The 22,485-nt window shown below is 41.9% G+C and overlaps 1 protein-coding gene across 6 annotated transcripts in view; it reads left to right on the forward strand.

Annotated features, from left to right (window-relative positions):
* The first annotated feature begins 540 nt into the window (after nt 1-540).
* Nucleotides 541-22,485, forward strand: part of ADRA1A (adrenoceptor alpha 1A) — a 104,167-nt gene continuing 82,222 nt past the window's right edge. For 3 of the 6 annotated variants that reach the window (XR_001370720.2, XM_006153237.3, XM_014589643.2), the window contains exons 1-2: nt 541-873; nt 2,219-3,757. Coding sequence is in view for 5 of the 6 variants with exons in the window: in XM_006153237.3 (XP_006153299.1) it covers nt 2,875-3,757 (883 nt within the window). In the remaining variant the exon portion in view is untranslated. The other 3 variants (XM_027773731.1, XM_006153239.3, XM_027773730.1) reach the window with 3 other exon arrangements.

Genomic DNA, 22,485 nt, shown 5'->3' on the forward strand with positions numbered 1-22,485 from the left:
CAGTGAGGCTTATTGAATTTTATTAGATTTCGCTTGTATTTTTTTTTAAATCTGCAAATAATATAATTTAGGATTTCTATTGTTTTTTTTTTTTAAATCTGCAAATAATATAATTTACCGGTGTACTTAGCTTAATAACATGCTCAGTATGCTTCTCCTTGATTTTAACAGAATCTAGGCCAAATATGTAATGAATCAAACTGTTTAATCTAACTTCATCAGGTATTTCTTGGAGCACACCATACCCATAGTACTGTCTCCCAAAGGCGTCCATTTTTCTTTATTCCTAAAAATCTAAGACCATTTAAAGAAGATATTGACTATAAGTACCTCCCCCTGCAATCCCCCCTGCACACACACACACACACAGGAGTGCGCCCACACGCGTGCCTCTTTTTAAAAGTGAAAACCCAAGCCAATCTAGGCAGGAGGGAAAGAATACGGCTGTTTGCACCTGTGCGGGTTGCCGCAGAGTAATACGGTAACAGCAGGAGATTACGGTACTCGCTGGACTACTGCCAGTGTGACGTCAGCGAGAGCTGCAAAGTTCCTGGCCGTTCTTTTCTAGTGTCGGGAACCTGAATATTAAAAGGCTGATTGTGGAGTTATCGGTTGTCTGTGTGGGCTTTTTCGTTCCTTTTCCTATGTTCATTCTTTATTTTAAAATATCCAGGTAAAGCGATAGCGAGCCAGGAACTTAAAGACATCAGTGGTGAAGGGGTGAGTCAGCGGGTGCAAAACGACTAGCCTTTGGTTCCTTGAAGAGACGGTCCCCTCTTTCCCCCGGAGAAGAGGCGGGGAGTGGCTCCGGGGACAGAAACCTGTCCGCTCCTCCCCGGTGCTCCGGCGGGTGGCTCTGCAAAGACGCTTCAGGTGAGTGCGCCGCGGCGCGGGGCGCGAGCAACCCGCAGGGCCGGGTGGGTGACTGCAGACTTCCCGCGGCCTCCAGTAAGTCCGAACCCCTACTTTCCCCAAGCGCCTCCTGCGTTTTCCGCCTGGTGTAGTACCAGCACCCCTACCCTATTCCCTTTCCCTTAAACATTCTGGGAAGTTACCTTCTAGTTAACAAGTGTCTTTTTAACCCGTTATCTGTCGCCCCGAGGAGAAAGCCGCCGGTTTCTGCAGTGGCTCGTTCTAAGTGCCACCTGTGAGGTCTTGAACTTGTGCTGTTCACGGTAGCCTTGGCAGGGAGATCCTGTCTCAGGGCCCAACCGCAGTAGACAAAGTGGACACATCCCATGCCCGCCACTCCCGCCAGAGTCCCGTGGTCACTGCAGTTGTGGAAACCTAGGTTTCTTAACCCAGATCGTGATCCCCAGCCCAGAGAACCTGAGTCCCCCGTCCGCTGGCACGCAGGTTTGATTTATTCGCATACTAAAAATCCGCAGTGACTGCCACTTGCAAAGCCCCTTCTGCAAAGTGATGCCCCCTCATCCCGTTTCCAAGCAGTTCCGGCGCAGCTCGTTACTTAAGCCCCTAGGGCCTGGAGAGACATCTCGGAACCACCTGGGTCGCGTTCAGCCCTCGAGACCTTCCCTGGCTCTGCTTGGGACCTGCTCTCAGGCTCACTTGGCTTGTCACTGATCGGCGTGCTCTGCACACCCAAGTGTGAAGTTCTCGGCCCTGAGCGTGTGCGTGGCACTGGCTCTGCGGCCCCGGGTCTCAGTGGCTCCCTCTCCCAGGCCGCCCCCTCCAGGTGACCGCGAAACAACCTGTTCAAATGGCAACCGGGTAGCTCCACGGAATTCCACTCCCTAGGCCGAGTGCAGCACGCGCCAGCTGCAGACGCGCCCCGGGCTTTGGGATTTAATTTCGGAGTGTCGACGTTAGCAATCAGGCCACGCGGAACTGCAGCTTAGCGTATTTTAGTTTTCTTCTTTGTTTTTATTTATCGTTTATCTATCTATCTATCTATCTATCTATCTATCTATCTATCTATCTATCTATTTATTTATTTTAATGTAGGGGAGTTTGCTTGGAATCTTGCACTCAGGCAGCGCGGCTGAGCGCGCGAGGGGAGGTACCCAGCCGCGGGGGTCTGGGGACGCCGTGCGCGGTGCCCTCCCGTGTTGCCTCGGTCGCGGCCGGGCAATGCTGCTCTTGGACCGCAGAGTCGGCCGGGTTCCCTACTGGGGTCCGATTGCTGGTCAAATCCGGCACGGCCTCTCTCCCCAGGGCGCCTGGCTAACAGCCCGGCTTCCTCCTTGCGCTCTTTCAGGAGGACGCTACACCATCAACTGGGTCTCCGCAAGTATTTCACACCCTCGTTCCCGGCTGGCGTGTCTAAGAGCTGGAGCTACCAAGAGTCTGGGACAGCCCTGAATGTGGGTAACGGCGGGACCCGGGCAGCGTCCAAATGCCAGCGGTTGCTGTCTTTGAGCATCGACGGCTGATCCACGCTTGCCTATGGTTTGCGGGGAGACTGGCGCTGGATGTTTGAATTCCAAATTGCTTGCAGAATGCTGAATCTTCTCCCCAGCAGGACGAACCACACCGTGCAGACAAGTGGGCTCCTGTAATGCTGGGAGTGCATTCTGCAACGTGTCTCTTCCAGGACCTTAATGCGGAGCCTCGGGTAGGAAGGGAGCTGGGGCCCTGGGCCAGCGCGGTGGGTGAAAAGAATCTGCGAGCATCCCCGCGCGCCCCTGGCCATGTCACCTTTAATGCCTTGCTCCTTCGCGTGGCATTCTAAGGGTTCCCTGGGCTGGCCGGGGTTGTTTCCCACCCGCGCGTTCTCTCTCCGCCCCATCGAAACCCAGCCGGCAGGGCTCTCCTGAGCGGAGACCTTTGGATCAGCTGCTCCCTCGCTCCCGCCCCCGCCCCCGCCCGGGGGTGGCCCAGGAGAGCCGGACCTCACCCAGCCCGGCTGGGACCATGGTGTTTCTTTCCGGAAATGCTTCTGACAGCTCTAACTGCACCCACCCCTCGGCACCTGTGAACATATCCAAGGCCATTCTGCTCGGGGTGATTCTGGGGGGGCTCATTCTTTTCGGGGTGCTGGGGAATATCCTAGTGATCCTTTCGGTGGCTTGTCACCGGCATCTACACTCGGTCACTCACTACTATATCGTCAACCTCGCCGTGGCAGACCTTCTGCTCACCTCCACCGTGCTGCCCTTCTCAGCGATCTTCGAGGTCCTGGGCTACTGGGCCTTCGGCAGGGTCTTCTGCAATATCTGGGCGGCGGTGGACGTCCTGTGCTGCACCGCGTCCATCATGGGCCTCTGCATCATCTCCATCGACCGCTACATCGGCGTGAGCTACCCGTTGCGCTACCCCACCATCGTCACCCAGAGGAGGGGTCTCATGGCTCTGCTTTGCGTCTGGGTGCTTTCCCTCGTCATCTCCATCGGGCCCCTGTTCGGCTGGAGGCAACCGGCGCCGGAAGACGAGACCATCTGCCAGATCAACGAGGAACCCGGCTACGTGCTCTTCTCGGCGCTGGGCTCCTTCTACGTGCCCCTGGCCATCATTCTGGTCATGTACTGCCGGGTCTACGTGGTGGCCAAGAGGGAGAGTCGGGGCCTCAAGTCAGGCCTCAAGACCGACAAGTCAGACTCAGAGCAAGTGACGCTCCGCATCCATCGGAAAAATGTCCCGGTAGAAGGCAGCGGGATGGCCAGCGCCAAGAACAAGACGCATTTCTCCGTGAGGCTCCTCAAGTTTTCCCGGGAGAAGAAAGCGGCCAAAACGCTGGGCATCGTGGTCGGCTGCTTCGTCCTCTGCTGGCTGCCTTTTTTCTTAGTGATGCCCATTGGTAAGTCTTTACAACTCATCTTAGACACAAGAGTCTTCCCTCCCTTCCCTTCTACAACCCTAGACTTCCTGGGAGGGAAGGGAAGATCAGCATCTCAAAGCAAAGCTGTGGGGTTAGTTAGCAAATCACACCCCTCACCACCACCACCACCAGGGCCAGAGAAAGATGACTAGAACAGTCATCTCTATCGTTTATATTATAGATCCTGGATCACTTTTTCCATTACTGTGAAGGGCTTCTGACAGTTGCAAATTAATTGGCTTCCTTTATAAGGATGTCAACTTTTCTTAATGCCTTTAAAGATGGTTTAATTTAAATACTACGCATGTCCTTTTTTGCAAGCCTCAGTCTTCAAGTATTTAGTCAGACTGTGGGATGTTACTTCCACTCTGCTACCAAATGCAAATTCTCTTGGCCTGAAAAGAAGCACCTTGCTTATTCTAGACAAATGTGTGACTTTATTATTGTATTAGAATATTCATAAGGGATAGTTAAAATGGTTAAAAAGGATCTGCTTATGTTCTACTTATGTGTTAATTTTATATTCTGGATTGATTATGGAAGGAAGTCTGGTAAGTCCCTGAGACAAAAAATGTGTTCATGTGCAAACCAATTTAAGCCTTAAAGAATTCATAGAACGTCTCAAATACGTAAACAGTTATTCCCTTATTTTAATAGTAACTATTAAAACAAACACTTCTCTTGTTCAAAATCGTCTAGGAAGTTGTAGTTGCCACTGTTTGAAAATAATACAGTAATGTTACAAATCCAATTTTTGCAGGTGCTAAATTAACTGTTGTCAAAACTAATTAGCTCACTATAAGTATCAGCAGGCTGATCCTCCTGAAAGTCATCTACTCTGAAAGGCTTTCAGTGAGATCCCCAAGTGGTTGGTTGCTATTTTTAGTATATAACTTCCACCTTAGACCTACAAATTGGTTATCCACTAACTCTAAAAAAAAAAAAAAGAAAGAAAAAGTCATGGTAGAAGTTAATAAAGCCCATTTCAGGTGCTTTTGAGCCAACTTAAATAGCATGTATTAATTTGCAACTCTATGTAATAATAACAGGTTTTGGGGTTTTTTTTTATGAGAGCTACATAAATTCCAGACATTTTACCAGGCTTTGTATGTCATTAGACTTCTCACCAACTCAATGAGATATGCATTACTATCCTGCAGTCACGAATGAGGGAAAGGGGTCCTTCAGGTTCTAATATCGTAGCCATCACCCACATGTAGCCACTCAAATATGAATTTTTAAATTAATATTTAGCTCTTCAGTCCCATTAGCCACATTTCAAGTGCTCAGTAGCCAGTTGTGGCCAGTGGTTTTTGTTTCGGGCTGTAGAGATATATTAGATCTTCTGGAAAGTCATGATACATTTTTGCACAGGAAAACACATCATGACTTTTGTGACCACCTAATAGATCCTTTCTATCATTGCATGATGTCTGTCCAGCAGGACTGCTTGAGGGTCTCTTCTCAGTCCACCACTTGGCCTTCCACTGGACCTACACATTATTACTTTCTCTGCTCCTGGAAGTACATTCCAGTTTCAAATTTATTAAAATAACACATTGCCTGAGCCATGACCGGCTTACCTACCTTCCTTCATCCTATCTCTCACCGCCTCTTGAACTTGGCATGTTTATTCATGTAGCTGCTCACTTGACAAGTATTTATTGAGAACTTATCTAGACACTTGGGATGAACAAGGCAGAAAAGTCCTTGCCAATGAGATGTTTGTATTTCTTTGGAGGACATAGATATAAACCAATAAATATATTCTAAAAAGTCAAGCACTCATATATACTATGAAAGTCAACCTGAGACCTAGCTGCAGATGGTGTCACTGTGCAGAACTGGAGCCACATGGGAAGGCCCCATGTCCAGATCCCAAGCTGATCCAGTTATGTCAGGCATGCCTGTAGATACTCCATGATCTTTCTGGCTGGAAGGCTAAGGCTAAGGAGTTGTGGCATGCTAAGATTCTGTCATGAGTACATCTCAATAACAATAATTATTATTATAATTATAAACCCTTTTTTAAAAAAACAGTCAAGAGGATAAAGAGTGATGAGTTTGATGGAGTGAGTGGTTAGGAAGGTCTTCTCTGGAAAGGTGATATGTGAGCAGACACCTGATGGAAGTGAGGTATCTTACAAGCTTTGCAAGATCTGGGAGGAATAGCTTTCTGTACCGAGAGAACAGCAAGTACAAAGACAGGAAAGAAACTGGTCTGATCAAGGCAGAGCAAGGGGCGTAGGGCAAGGGGGCAGCCATGATGGCTCAGCAGTAACACAACACTCCACAATGCTGGGGCTGTATGGGAAGGTCCCTTGTTCATGTCCCATGGTTTCCCTGTGTACATCAGGTAGTGATTTTGGTTGGCTTGAGCTGGAGGTTGGATCATGGTGTGAGAACCCTGTTTAGAGGTCCCTCTCTTCCTCTCTCTCTCCCTGTCTCCCTTACTTATAAAATAAATTAAAAATAATAATATACTTTAAAAAACATAGGTCCAGTGGCTGTGGCACAGCTGTAACACAAGTGCCCTGCCAGGCTGGAAGCCATATGGCAATTATAGGTTCAGATCCTTGGTTGACCTGAAACCACACTGGTCATGCACATGGGCCCTGAGCAGCTGGAGGGCTGGGGAAAGGGGTCATGGAGTGATGAGAAGCTGTCAAGGGTACTCCTCTCACATGCACACATATATCTGCATTACTATTAAAAAGAAAAAAGGAAGAGCAAGGGAACCAATATGGCTGAACATTAGACAACAAGGGGGAAGACAAATTCAAAAAGAGTTTGGGGGGATAGAGGGAGTCAAAGTCATGTGGGGCCTTACAGGCCAAAGTAAAATTTGTATATTATTCTAATTATGATGAGGGAGGGTTTTTAGCAGGTGAACGACCAGCCTTTTTAATGTAGTTTTTCATTTTTAAAATTTAATTATTGTACGTCTTTATGGCATACAATATGGTTTTTCAAAGCATAAATGCAGCGATGTCAATCAAGTTAAAGATATTACATCATTCTCAACAGAAAACTTTCTTTTCCTGTGCCTATCAAATTATTTTTTCCTGAACCCCTTCCTCCTACTCTATTTATCCCTACTTTCTTATAGTCTCTGGTATCTACCCTGCCATCCTTGCTATTTTTTTTTAAGCTTTTGTCAAAGAGCATATGCATTCACCAGAGAGAGACAGAGATAAACGAGAGAGAAAGTAAGAAATCACCCATCCAGGGGGATGGCTATGCCACAGTCCTTTTTCCTCTATTCTCCTCCAAATCCTCCTGGAATTATGGGCATGCATGCATGCATATACGCCCAGTGTGATTTTCAGGCTATTAGGTATGAGACTCCAGCTGCAATAGGCCATGTGAGAGTCCAGTCCTGTAGCCACTACACCACCTGCTGGTCCCACCATCTCTGCTATTTTATCTTCCAGTCTTTCAGTTTCTACCATAAAGTACAGATATTCTGGTTGGTGGGTGGTTGTTTGGGGATGAGAACAGAAGTAGAGAGAGCAGGAGACAAGCAGATAGTGTAATGGCTACATCACTGGACTCTCATGTAGCTGATAATGGTTCAAGTCCCAGACCCAGTGGCTTGAACTCACGTCGGACACGTATGCGTGCATGCCCAAGAACCCCAGAGGAGAATGGAGGAGAAGAGATTGTGGCATGGCCATCCCCCTTAGTGGGTGATTTCTCACTTTCTGTCTCTCTCTGTCTTTCTGGCAAGTGCGCAAGCCCTCTAGCAGAAAACTCTCAAAAAACAAACAACAACAACAACAAAAGAAGTAGAGAGAACAGTTATGAGGCTGCTAGAGAAGTTGAGGGAGAGTAGATATAATACCTCGAACTCAGAACAGGTGTAGGTGGTGAAAAGTGACCACATGCAGCCCTAATTTCAAAGACAGCTGAAAAATTGGACACAAAATGTGAGAAAAAGGGAGGAATTCAGGATAATTGTCAGGTGAGGAGTCTGAACTACTAGATAAGTAGTATGTTTTACTGTGACTGGGAAGCCAGAGGAACATACCAACATTTTTATAGCCACAGCAATGAAAGAAAGGTAGAGAAAGCAAAGGGAGATAAGCGAGCCTTGGAGCATGTGATGCTTAGATGTCACGATAAGGAAGAAAACCAGCAAAAAGAGACTGAGAAGGAAAGGCCTGGGAAGTAGGAGGAAAATCAAGAGAGCCTGGTGTCCCCAAGCCCAATCTGTGGGCCACAATTTCCTTTGACCTCAAGCGATTGAGACTATGCCTTCCAGGGTGTAGTGACTGTAAGTACAAGGCACTGAGTTAGAATGAAAAATTAAAAAGCACATTCCCTTGTCTTCAAGAGCCTCAGAATCCTGTTAAGGAGAACGATTAGTGTAAGTCTGTGTAATTGATGCTGAAAGTAGCTTATGATGAGTTTCTGAGGAACATAGCAGTTAACTGTGTCTGGAGCTCACTGCGGATGCTTCCAAAAGTATTGCTTGTCTAAGCAGATACTTAAATAAGATGGCACTATTTTTGCTGGGCTATCAGTAAGATGTTGTTTGTTTTTATTAACTATCTGAAGTACATTTTCCATGCAAATTGTGAACAGAAGAATAAGTATGTGCAATAAGTATTATACACAAGAACCAAAAAGCTCTTAAGTATAACAAGCGGTCTCTTGGGCAGAAGAGGTTATCAGTTTGTGCTAGGCTGCCAGAGACCACAGGGATGAAACGCTACAACCAGGCAGAGATGAACGTGGCATCCAGAGTAGAGAGTTGAAGTGCCCGTGTTCAGTAGGAACCAGTCCAGGAAAATCAGATGACTAGATATGATTTTGGCTGCAGTTCCTTTTCTCGGCTATGAGCAGACTTTGTCTCCTGGCTTCCACACTTACCTTTCCCCCACCCATTCCCCACTAAGGCTGAATAGTGTAAGTGCAGACAGGACTCTGATTTGCCTGCTCCCAAGTCTCAAATTTGCTAGTCTTGTTTCTGTTTTTGTATCCTAGATGTTTGGTTGAAATTCAGAGCCTCTTTGAGGGAGAGAGGTCATATTTGAGATTGTGGTCAGTCATCTATATGTTGGAATGAATGCTTTTTTTAAAATTTAAATTTATTTATTTATACTCATTCACTGTACATCATTACAGAATACAAAATGAGATTTTCCATCCAGCATATACTATTATTGACTCAATCAAGCACATCAACATATATGTTATCATCAACAAATAATTTTCCATTTCTTTTTTCCTATATATTTTGCTTTTTTACCCCATCTTTGATTCCCTATCTCTCACCCTCACCCACTGTCTCTGGTATCCATGGTTACTTTCTATGCCTTCCCCCCCACTCATCTTATTGATTCACTAAATATCCTAATTAATCTAAATACTTTCAGTAGCAAGCACAGCTGATATATACAGATCCATGAACACAAGTCTGACTTTAGGCATAAACCTCAGTGAGTAGAATGAACATACTATAAAGTAGCACCTAGCTGGGGCTATAGCTTACTGTAATCATCAACTAGGTATTTTTAATGCATTTTTTTTTAATTTCAAGAAAAACAGTTTTCATGGTTTTCTTTCTTGAAACATTTTTTAAATTAATTAATTTACATTCATCCCCTAAGTATCATCACAGCGTACAAAATGTGATTTCCCATCCAGAATATACTGCATAGTGGCTTAATCATGGCATGTTATCTATAATTTTCCATTTCTAGTTTCATATATATATATATATTTAGCCCTATTTCTGACCCTCTGCCCTTTCCCACCCTCTCTGGTATCTACGGTTGTCTTCCATTCCTTTTCACCTCACATTGTATTGATCACACAATTCCTTAAGTAATCTAACTACTTTCAATAGCAAGTTCAGCTGGTAATTTCAAGAAAAGCAGTTTTGAAATGCTCAGGAAACTTGCTTAAAACTTAAAGCCAGGAAACAGGTTAGGATTCTGTTCAAATAGTAGGTACATGAACCTATCAGCAGCTCAAGACAGGACAAAGACCCTTAAAACCGGACAACAAAGCCCAGAAGAAAATCAGCAATATTTTAGTCAAAAGTCATAAAATGCTATTTCACCAGTTCAGTCTCATGTACTTAATCTATCTTCTGTTGTGTTTCGATCAGGAGTGAATGCTTTTAAAGAATGAGTTTTGACTGAGGAGAGAAATAGAATATGAAGGGGAAAACTGCCTCTCAGGAAAGCTCTAGTGCCTGAAGCCTATGGGTCATCTTGGCTATCTCATCCCATTGTCTAGTCCACTAGTTCCAGAGGCAGTTTCACATGATGACATGTGAAACATGGCAAGGGAGAAGGGAAAGTACATATAGGTTCATATTTGTGCATAGATGTTCTGACTCCTCAGTGTTCTGACTCCTCAGATGACCCAGGGTTAAATGTTGCTTCTGTAGATAAAGGGAATCAGGTCCTGATTCTTCTGGAAAAGATTGACCTTTGAGAGATAATGGTATGAAGAGACCAGACTAAAACAGCCATTGGGATTTACTTTAACAGAAAGGGCTAGATTTTCATCTTTTCTTCCTATACCACAAACCAACACAAAATGTACTGGCTTACAGCAACAACCGTCTATGGCTCATGATTTTGTGGGCCGGAAAGATAGCAACATTCTGCTTATCTGGCAGTCAAGGGTATTTTTCAGTCTTGGTGGTGTTTTATCTTCCAACGGTCTAAATCAGTTGTCGTATAGCATGGCTGTTCTCTCCAAGAGAGCCCAAAGCAGAAGCTACCAAGCCTCTGAAGATCTGAGTTCATATTTGACCCAGCTTCACTGCCACCTTATTGTGCAGTCAGTGTGAGTCATGAGATAAGCCTTAGTTCAGGGGAAGGAAAAGAGTCTCATCTCTAGTTGAAGGAGAAGGAGGTATATGCAGAATACAACCTCAAACGCATGTCAAATGACATTTCTCTTTCATCCCTTTTCGTCATTGTTTTTTGGTTGGTTGTTTGTTTGTTTGTTTTGAGGGGGGAGATATTTTTGCTATAGTGTGCATGCACTTGCCAGAGAGACAGCGAGAAATCACCCTATCGGGGGATGACCACACTGCAGTCCCTTCTCCATTCTTCTCTTGGGATTTTGGGCATGCACACACGCCCGGAATGAGTTTCAAGCTGCCAAGTCCAGGACTCAAACCACAGTCAGCCATTTGGGAGTACAGCAATGTAAGCATTATGCCATCTGCTGGCCCCCATCCCTTCATCATATTAAGCACTTCCCTATATGCTAGGCTTTATGCAATGTAAAAACAGTTCTTATCCTTACTTACCTGCAGGCTTCTAAGCTCCAGGAAATAGGCAGCAATCAAATAACCATGTACAACAATCCAAAATGATGTACAGTGAAATGAAGGAAATAGAGATGGTGTCTTGAAACCATACACTGTGGATAAGGGTGGTCCTGATAAGGAAAACAGAAAAGCCTCACTGGGAAGAGTGGCTTGACCACTGGGCTAAGATCTATAGAATGAGTAGGTGGTTAGTATTAAAAGGGGAAGGAAGGAAACAGACTGTACAAAGACTGTGGCAGGGCCGGCTGAGTGCCATGACTTTTAGCGGGGGACTGTGGTCAGAGCCAAGAGGCCAAGAGATAACTCCTATCAAAGGAAGTTGGGAGAGAAGGACCAGACTAAACAAGCCTTTGGCTATCTTACAAGTTTTTGTTTTTATCCAAAGATGACCAAAGAACAGGGATGACATGATCAAGTTTATATCTCAAAATATCAAAGGCTTGGAGGAAAGAAGATGGTGGATAGCCTAGGGAGACCTTCACAAAAGACAGGATGAGATATATCTTGCCAAATATGATCCTTCTAACATGCCGTTTAAAATACGTATTTCTGTGAACTGCCGCATCATTCTGGAATGCCTTGTTTGTCATTGCCTTCAGACCTCAGATTTATGAGAAAACCTTTCTCGTGATCACAAGCAGTATAACCGGACTTGGTTTTAAATTAATTTTGTCTCCTTCCACAAGACAAATCTGTCAATGAAGATTTACCATCATATTCAAAAGTATGTGCTAAGACTCAGAAGATACGGGTGACGAATTCTAACAATGCTTTGAATTGCTGCCTCTTTCAAACCAGGCTAGAGGCAGACACATTTTACTCTGGAGGAGTAGTAACTCTTTAGTCACTTAATAACAAAGTCATTGCTGTGATTTTCACTTCATAGTTTTGTGGTGGATATCAGGACACTTTCAACGCATCTTCCTTGTCTAGTAAGTCTACTGTATTTTAGCCCTACTCTTTGGTTTGCCAGTTTGACACTTGCCTAGTAGCTTTTCATTTTTAAATTTAATTTTTCTGGTTAAATTTATAGTTCTCCTTTTGTGAAATTACCTGTCAGTGCTTTCTGGCCACTTTTTGTAGTGCTTTTTTAAAAATTTTTTAATCTGAAAGTTCATTTTAAACACTGATGATATTAATCACTTATTTATTCATAAATACGAGATTCCCAGTTTTCTCACACTTTATTCAGCTATGATAAGAAAGTGTAGCTTCTTCGTTTTCCAAAATCCATTGTAATCTTTTTCATAAACTTTCATGGAAATACATACACATTCACACACATGCTCACACACACACGTGCACACACCTGCATGTACACAAATGCACACACACACACACACATTTTTAGTTAAATCAAGTAAGCTCAGTTAGATATAGTCATTTATGTGTTGTCATTACAAATTCAATCTGTTGAAAAAGTTGGTGTTTCAGTCAATTCAGGCTGCTATAGAATAGAATCCTGTAAACTAGGTGGATTATAAACATCAGAAATAAGTTGTTTACAGTTCTGGAGGCTGGGAAGTCCAAAGTGGAGACACTGGCAGTTTTGATGACTAGTGAAAGATGCTTTCTAATTTATAGTTGGCACTTTCTAGCTGTGTCTTCATATGGTGAAAAGGTAGCTAGCTCTCTAGGGCTTCCTTCTCAGTCTTCCCTCAAAAGCTTCTTCTAATACCATCCTACTGAAGGTTAGGATGTCAAAATCTGAATTTTGGAGGGAGCACAAAATTTAAACAGTAGTACCTGGTCTTTCAGAACTGCCCTCTAAGTGTTAGCCAGGCCAAGGAACTTCAATAGCCTCATGGTAGTCTGAAAGGAGTAGGAAATTAGGGCTCTTGGCAAAATTAGGGTTGGATTTTTTAGACTTTATTTTATTTGTGATAAAAAGACAAATACTCTCCAGCTCACAAGAATCTTGGGCACACTCAGCATGTTTCAGTTCAACTACATCTCACAAGAGCCTTCTTATTGGTGGGGACACTGCAAAGTCCCAAGTTTTGCAGGATTTCAAAGAGCAAAACAGCAAGAGAGTGTATTCTGGTCTCTTTCTTTTCTTATAAATCCACCAATATTAAATCATAGAGACACACCCCAATGACCTTATCTAAGCCTAAATTCTTCTCAAAGCACTCCCAGTGGGAGAAGGTCATTTCACAATCCTTTCTCCATCCTCTTGAAGTTTGGGGCATACGTGTGCTCATGCAGCCAGTACAGTTTTTTCAGCAATCAGTGGCAGAATTCAAACTATCTATACTTGCATGGTTGGCTATGTATGATTGGACTTCGTTAATCTAAGCCTCAGGGCCAGCCCAGTATTACCCTTTTTTCTGTTACTTCCTTACACTAAATATTTTACTTCTGATTTGTGGTTATATTTCTATGTAAAATGAGTCTATTGTTTTGTTTTATTGCACTATCTTTGGCATCAGGTTTATGTTAACTTTACAAAGAAAATTGTGACACTTTTTTTTCTACGATTTGTAACAGTTTAAATACCATAAGAATTATGTGTTCCTTGAAGGTTTGAAAAACTTGCCTATAAAACATTTGGGCACAGCTCCTTTTATGGATACAGTTCTTTGAGACTGGTTTCTATTTCTTCCATGGATAGTGGTCTATTCTGATCGTCAGATTTGATAATCTTTGTTTTCTTATTTTCCATTTGCCTTCTCATTGAGGTTCAACTTTTTAGCATAGATTTCTACATGCATTTCTGTAGTTTTTCATTTCTGTGCTATCTTTCTCATTTTATACACCATGGAAGTACATTATATTTTCTTTCTTTTTGTCTTCACTGAAGCTTCCTGGAAGGCTATATATTTTATTGATATTTTTTATGAAATCCAGATCCTGAATTTATTAATCACTTTAATCTGTTTTCCAGTGCACCAATTTAATCTCTAGAGATCACTTTTATTTTATGATATTTTGCTTTCCAATATTAATTTGAGAAGAAGGTGGTTAGCAAAGTTTATGTGTTTTAATTTTTTCTTGTCCAAGATTTAAAATAAGTCAAGCTGTTCATTTTCTTCTAAGCAAACTTTAGTTTCTTCCTTTATGTTTTGCTAGACAGTGTGCTCAACCAGTCAGTTTGCATTTCTACTTTCAATATCCTTTGTCCAGTGTAGACAGAAAGGGATTCATTTTGTTGTCTGTTCATTTGAAAATAATTGGTAATGTTATTCCCTACTTTATAAAAAACTAATTTTTAATTTGCAGCATTGGAATCAGACAATATGAACTAAATTTCTAGTTTATAGAATTTATTGAGGTTTTCATTACAACAAAATATGTCTAATAGTTAACACATTTATTAGATAATAGATACATACTGTATTAATGATATTTTCCAGATCCTTTTTATCCTTTTTGGTTTTTTAAACTTTGTTTTTTCCATTGTCTAATTTACTTGTCAAATATTTCTCTCTGCTACCAAGTTTCTTCCAATAATTTCTTATATTTTTTAATAGGCTGTACTTTGTGTGTTGATGTTGCTACCTAATACCTAAAAGACTGAGTCAATATCTTAATTGCAAGGCAGATTTCTTTGTTTTAAATTATTTTTCCTTTATAAACACCTTTTAACAAATTAAAAGTTGCATATTCTTGTTCGTATTTGCCAATATACTTTTATCCATCTTTTTATATATCAGCTTCTGTATCTTGCACCAAAGGGATTTTTTTTTTATATACTCTGTGTTTCTAATCCGGGCTACAGAGTAAGCCCGATATTACTCTTTCTTACGTTACTTCCTTATACTAAATATTTTACTATTTTTTTTTCTTTTTTGGAGAGATTTTTGCTATAGGGCATGTGTGCACGCCAGAAAGACAGAGAGAGACAGAGAGACAGAAAGTGAGAAATCACCCCCCAGGGAGGATGGCCACACCGCAATCCCTTCTCCTCCATTCTTCTCTCGGGATCCTGGGCACACACGCACACACGACTTGCATGAGTTTAAGCCACCAGATCAGGGACTTGAACCGTGGCCTACTACATTGGGAGTCAGCGACGTAGCCATTACAACCACTCCTGGTCCCTAAATCTCTTAGTAAATATTTAACTAATTTCCAGTTATTGTAACAGTTATTCCTTTGGTTTTTGTCTTCCTGTTTTATGTTTCCTGGCTTTCTGATTGCTTTACTTTCTTTCTTTGCTTTTTAAATCTATAGTGATTTAGAAAGATTATATACCATTTTTAGTTATACTAAAAATTACCTCTGAGCTTTTTAAAAGCATTTTTTAACTTTCATTTCTGTCTTACCATCACCCCACCATCTACCTTTGCCCAGGTCAGACAGAAGTCACATACTTTTATTTGCACTTCTTCCTAAAATGCATATCTTTTGGTCAATAAAATTTTGCATTTTAAACCTAGATTATTTGTATTACATTTATGCATTGTGTACATCTTTTGTATCTTTGTGTAATTTTAGCTTATTAATACTAACTATTATCATATATACTGTGATTTGCTCACTCTTGAGCCTTGGACTTTGCTTTATCTACCTTATGAAGCAAGATCAACAAACTAGGGCCTGTTTTGGTAAATAAAGTTTTATTGGAACATGGCCATATGTTTACATGTGATATATGTCTGCTGCCATGCCACACTTGCCACCTTGAGTAGTTTCTGCAGGTACCATATTGCCCACAAAATTTGAAATATTATAGAAAAGTATGGCACCAAATAACATTTTACTAAAAAATATATACGCAAAATACATTTTCTAAATCCTTAAATGCCTGAAACTTAACACATGAACGACAACTTACCTGGTACACAATTGAGATTAGGTATACATTTTTTCTTTTCTTTTTTTTTTTTTTTTTTTTTTTTTTGTAGGTTTTTGCCATGGGGCATATATGTTCACTGGAGAGAAACTGAGAAAGTGAGGAATGGCCATGCCACAGTCCCTTCCTTTCCATAATACTCTTGGAATTTTGGGCTCACACACGTGCATGGTGATTTTCAAGCCACTGGGTCTGGGACTTGAACCGTGGTTGGCCATGTGGGATCCAGCACCTTAAGTACCAGACCACCTGCTGGCCCCCAGTTAAGTATTTTTTTATATTTCAAAATGCTATTGTTCACTTCTTGACATTTAGTGCTTTATAAGTGACTCAAGGCCAATTTGGCTATTGTTATTGTTAGATATCCTATTTATTTACACATTTATTTTTCAGCCAAGATCTATGAAAATTTCAAAATTTCCTGGGAAGTTTTGGTTTGGAGCTAACTTACCATTGCTATTATCTGAGACCCAGGACAGAAATAGCAAGTTACCTATTAAAGTTAGCATCTTTTGATGATCATTTCCTCTTCTTTGCTCTTTAGAATTCATATTAGCTATATTTTTTGGCTCTCTTATATCTGCCCCCATTTTCTCTTTTTTTTTTTTTTGCTCATGTTAGTTTTTTTTTTTTTTCATTATTTCCTTCTGATTCCTATTCAGATTTCTCAAATTCACGTTCTGCTTTACTTATTTGGTTTTAATAATATACGATCTCCTCTCCACTCCCTCCAACCCTCACCATTTAAAAAATTTGCCAGAGGGTATGTGTACCTTCTAGAGAGAGATAAAGCAAAGGAGGGGGAAGTGAGAAATCTCCTTTTCTCCTGTCAGGATTTTGGGTATGCTCACATACATGCCTGAGATGTTTTCCAAGCTGCCAAGTCTGGGATTTGAACTGCACAGTAATCCATGTGAGAATCACCCATCTTAACCATCACACCACTGGCTAGCCCTTTACTACACTTTATTGGCATATTGTTCTGCCTTTATTATCGCCTATACTCATTTTATAAACCCAATAGCTCCTTAAGTTTTTATTTAAATACAACATAGAGATCTTCTCTTCTATCGCTATTTTAAATGTGGGCATTTACTTTGATTCCGCAGATACCTCTCCTCTTCTGAATAGCTGAATCTTTTCACAAGAATAATGTTTATCTTTTCCTGAGGATGACATAGTATTGAAATTTGAAATGGACTTTGTTTGTAATCGGATGGGTCCCTGTTCAGATATTTCAGAACCATATTATGGGAACAAGAAAAGTTTAAATTTGCCTTAAATTTGTGTAGGGCACGTGACTCACCAGAGAGATACAGAGGGAAAAAGTGAGAAAGCACTCCTCTGGGGTGATGGTCACTCCACAATCCCTTCTCCCCCACTGTCCTCTTGAGATTTGGGGCACATATGCACATGCACCAGACATGATTCAAGCTACCAGGTCCGGGACTAGAACCACAGAGTTGGCCATGTGGGAGTCAACTGCCTTAACCACCTGCTAGCCTAAGGTTTCACTTTTACACAACTGAGTTCCTTTGTCCTATTAGCTTGGCACAGCAGATACAGACATCTGGGTGGCATGACTGGCTGCCTGTGACCTGTGCCCTAGAGGACCTCCCCTTACTTGTCTGCTGACCTTGTCCGGGAACTCCGGGGCCTTCCCACCCTTCTTGGACTTAGCATTGGTACTCTTCTCAGACCAACTGAGATTTGTCTTTGAAAAGCTGCCCTGAGCCTGCCTCACCTCCAGTTTCTGTTATTCCAAGCCCCAGGGGTTGTTATTGAGAAGCAACTGGGACTGTCTCAACTTTACCCCCTTTTCTTGAGGTGAACTAAGGACTCACCATTTCTTCATTCAGGCTGGTCCTAACCAAACTGTAGTTTCCAGAAACTTCTCAGAGATCCTGGTTCAAGGACATTGGCTTTCCCCAGGGTCTTTATCAGTAATGAACAGTCCCACCTATCTGCCTTCTTTTAGCTGTAACAAGAATTTAGAGAGGGAGACGGAGTGTGGCTGGATCACTGCTCAGCACAGGCGTCTTTCCACAGTGCTGTCAAAGTGGGAAACAGAAATGAGAGGCAGCTAAGGTTCGACGGCTTCCCGTGGTCCTGTGAAAGTTTGTGGTTCAAGAGAACACGTCAGTGTCCTATAGCCTCTGTTGATTAACACAACTAGAGAAGTTGTGGTCAGACACCTGTGCATAGCACGACCCCAGCTGAGGTTTCTCTTATGACATGGGTAACAGGAGGATTGGATGAAACCAACCAACCTCAGCTCAAGTCCCAGAACTGGCAGCTTGCTTTCTTGCTCGCTCTCTCGCTCTCTCTCTCTCTCTCTCTCCCTCTCTCTCTCTCTCCCTTTCTCCCTTTCTCTCTCTCATATATGTGCCTGATAGCAAATTTTAAAAAATAATAATAACATACAAAATTAAATAAATAATTCTTTAAAAAGAATAAGAAGTAGAATACAGTAGTCCACTCTTGTCCACAGTTTGGCTTTCTGCAGTTTTAGTTACCCATAGTCAACTAGGGTCTGAAAATAGGTGAGTATAGCACAATAAGATATTTTGAAAGAGAGAAAGAGATCAGAATCACATAACTTTTATTACAGTATATTGTTGTCATTGTTCTATTTTATTATTAATTTTTGTTGTTGATCTTTTACTGTGCCTAATTTAGCAATTAAACTTTAATGATAGGTATGTAGGTACAGAAAAAAATAGTATATAGAGAGTTTGATATGATCTGCAGTTTCAGGCACCCTTGGGGTTCTGATAATGGGGGACTGCTGTAGTTAGCACATCTGATCTGAGGATATGTGTGATTAATGAAGGGTTGTCTCAGCTTAGCTGCTATAACAGAATGTAATGGACTAGGTGGCTTACACAGCGAATATTTATTCCTCTTACTCTGGAGGCTGAAAGTCTGACATGGATGGCCAGTATAGTTGAGTTTGCCCTCTTCCTAGTTCACAGATGACCACCTTCTCCAGGTGGCATAACTGGCTACCTCCAATCCATGCCCTAGAGCACCTCTCCTTACTTGTCTATTGGCTTTGTCTAGGAACACCAGGGCCTTCCCACCCTACTTGGACTTAGCATTGGGACTCTTCTTAGACACTCAAGTACCATTGAGATTTGTTATTGAAAAGCTGCCCTGGGGCCAGCAGGTGGCATGATAGTTAAGGTACTGAACTCCCACAAGGCCAACTGTGGTTCAAGTCCCAGACTGGGCAGCTTGCTTTCTTACTTTCACTTTCCCTTTCTCTCTCTCTCTCTCTATCTCTCTCTCTCTCTCTCTGGTCAATTTAAAATAATAATAATAAATAATTTTTTACCAAAAGAAAAAGAAAAACTGCCCTGAGCCTGCCTACATCTCCAGTTTGGGTATTCCAAGTCTAGTGTATATTACTGAGAAGCAACTAGGACTCATCTCACCTTCACCCCCTTTTCTTGAGGTGAACTGGGGATTCATCATTCTTCCATTCAGGCTGTGTGCTCACATGAAGGAGAGAGCTCTGCTCCTTTCATCTCCATATAGGGTCACCAAATCCATCATGGCGGTTCTACCCTCATGACCTGATATAATCCTAATTACCTCCCCAAAGCCCCACCTCCTAATATCATCACATGGGAAATTAGGGCTTCAATATATGAATTCGGGGGGGGGGGCACAAACTTTCTATTCATGTCAGTGGTGTTATGTGTCACTCACTGCCTCCAATTTCATTCCCAGAACCATCTTGTACAATAGAAGTTGCTGTGCTCATGCAGTCGCTGTGCCCTACATGAGTTCACGACAGGGATGGAGTGACAGCTGGCTGAAGCCACCTGGCTATCTTACCTGGAGATAGGCAGGGGACCTAGCCATAATTTGAAAGTCCTGGGGTCTCTCCTGTTTTGGCTCCTTCCTCTGTACTTTCATCTCCTCCTTTGAAGGAAGGGGCTTGTGTGGGTCAGCAGCTTTGCAACTTCTTAGATTCAGAGCTCTTTGTACAAAGGAGGAAATCCTACTAAGAAATCTAAGCTATAAAACAGATCAAAGTGGTGCCATGCTGGTTAAAGCAGCCAGAGAACCCTGCATCCAGAACACTCGCTCATTCTTTTCTTTCCCACTGGGAGCGGCCATGGAGGGGAATGTGGAGCCCAGGTCATCTCTGTGCTAATGGTGTCTGATTCCAGACTCATTGAGCAGTATCGGAAGAAGTTCTGAAAGGAATGTGCTTGGAATTTTCAAAGGAAAAAGAGGCAAAGCTGACAAAAGGCACATGGGCTGTCGTTCTGGAATGCTGGAGAAGGAGTAGTCTTTGCCCAAAAAGGGTTTGAAAAGAGAACATTGCACACTCACTTTTTTTTTTTTTAATGTGCTATCCACATTTAGCTTCTTGCCAAAACATTTCATGGCCAGTTAGAAACCTGCTGTTTACAAGTTAACCATGCAGTTCAGTCCCATATAATGAAAAATGTTTTTGAAGTTCACCTGCCATTTGTAAACATTTTTTTTTCATGATTTCATTGTCATTAGGAAATTATTAACAGAGAACATCAGAAATTGATATTTTAAAGAAAACTCTAGGAAAGAATAAAATCCCAGAATAACAAACCATTCCTAAAGAGGTCAGAACAGTAGTTTTCAAACAGGGATGATTTCGACCCCCAGAAGCACCTGGCAATGTGTGGAAATCTTTGGGGTTGTCACAACGTCACAACTGGGGTAGAAGATGCCATTAGTATATCCTGAGTTTGGCGAGGAAGGCTGCTAACCATCCTGTAAATCACAAGACAGCCCCCAAGGACAGGATTACCTGACCCAAAATGACAATCGTGCCAAGACTGACAAACTCCAGTTTACACTATAGGAACTCCTAAAACATATTGAAATATTGTAGAACTGCCACATTTAAGCAGAACACACATTATGTTATATTCAGATTTTTAACCATATCTACAATATTTTGGCTAGTAATAAAACCAACCAACAAAACCTGAAGGGACCAGCTGGTGGCATGGTGGTTAAGAAAACTGGATCTCACATGGACAGTTGCCCTGCTCAAGTCCTGGACCCAGTGACTTGGTAAATCATGCCAGGCACATGTGCATGTGTTCCCAAAATCCCCAAGGGAGAAATGGAGAAGGTATTATGATATGACCATCCTCCATGGGGAGCCCTTCTTTCCTTTCTTTCTCTCTTTCTCTCTCTGTCTCTGTCTCTGTCTCCAGTGAATGAATGTGCATGCTAGCAAATTTTTTAAATTTATGTAGCAGAAAATTTACTATATTAACCATTTTAAACTGTTCAATTTAATTTCAATTTAATAGTATTTAGTACGTTAACAATATTATGTAACCAACTGTCTAGTTCCAAAACATTTTCATCACCCCAAAATAAAACCTCAGTCCCATTAATAGTCACCCCACTCTCCGTTCTGCAAGTCCCTCACAACTGTCTGCCTGTATGGATTTATCTATTTTCGATACTCCACATAATCGGAATCATATACTCTGTGGCCTTTTAGATGTGCTTCTTTCACTTGGCATAATGTTTTCGAGCTTCATCCATATCATGGCATGTACCAGTGCTTCATTCCCTGTTTTATGACTGAATATTTATATATGTGAAAATACCGTATTTTATAGGGTTGTTGGCAAAGTCATGACATTTTTACATAGAAAAGCACGTCATGACTTTTCCAACGACCCAATATTTATGCATTTATCCATTGATGGACATTTGAGTTGTTTCTACCCTTTGGCTATTGTGAATAGTGCTGCTATGAAATTTAAGTATTAGTGTTTGCTTGAATGCCAATTTACAATTATGCTTTGCCTATTGAGATACTGCCAAACTGTTTTCCATAACAGCTGCTTTAGTTTACATTCCAACCAGCAATGTATCTGGGTTCCAGTTTTTCTATATCTTTATTATTAATTGCAATTTTCCTTTTAAATAAAAATCTATTCTATAGTGTATGAAGTAGTATCTCATAATGTTTTTTCTTTGTATTTCCCTAATAACCAATGGCTATTTTCATGGGCTTATGCGTAATTTGTATCTCTTCTTTAAAGTAGTAGCCATTCAAGGCCTTTTGCCCATTGTTTTAAAGATTTTCGCTATAGGGTACATGCACTCACTGGACAGAGACACAGAGACAGTGAGAAAGAAAGTGAGAGATCACTCCTCAGGGAGGAGGCCACAATACCTTCTCTTCCATTCGCCTCCTGAGATTTTGAGCACACATGCACCTGGCATGATTTTTATATCATAGGGTCCAGGATTTGAACTGCAGTTGGCCATAGGGGAGTCAATGCCTTAACCAAGATGCCACCTGATAGCCCCCCTTTTGCCCATTTTTTAAATCGAGTCATTTGTCTTTCTGTTGTTTAGTTGCAGGAGTTATTTGAATATTCAGGATACTAGAGCCTTATCAAATATATGATCTGCAAATATTTTTATTCTGTGGGTTTTCCATTCACTCTCCTGATGAACAAATGCTTTTAATTTTTTTTTTATTTTCTACATTAATTCACTATACACCATCACAACACACCAATGAATTTTCCATCCAAAATACACTGTGCATTGGTTTAATCAAGCACATCAACATACATG

This window comes from Tupaia chinensis, unplaced genomic scaffold (assembly GCF_000334495.1).
Source record: "Tupaia chinensis unplaced genomic scaffold, TupChi_1.0 Scaffold000366_1, whole genome shotgun sequence".
Taxonomy (NCBI): domain Eukaryota; kingdom Metazoa; phylum Chordata; class Mammalia; order Scandentia; family Tupaiidae; genus Tupaia; species Tupaia belangeri.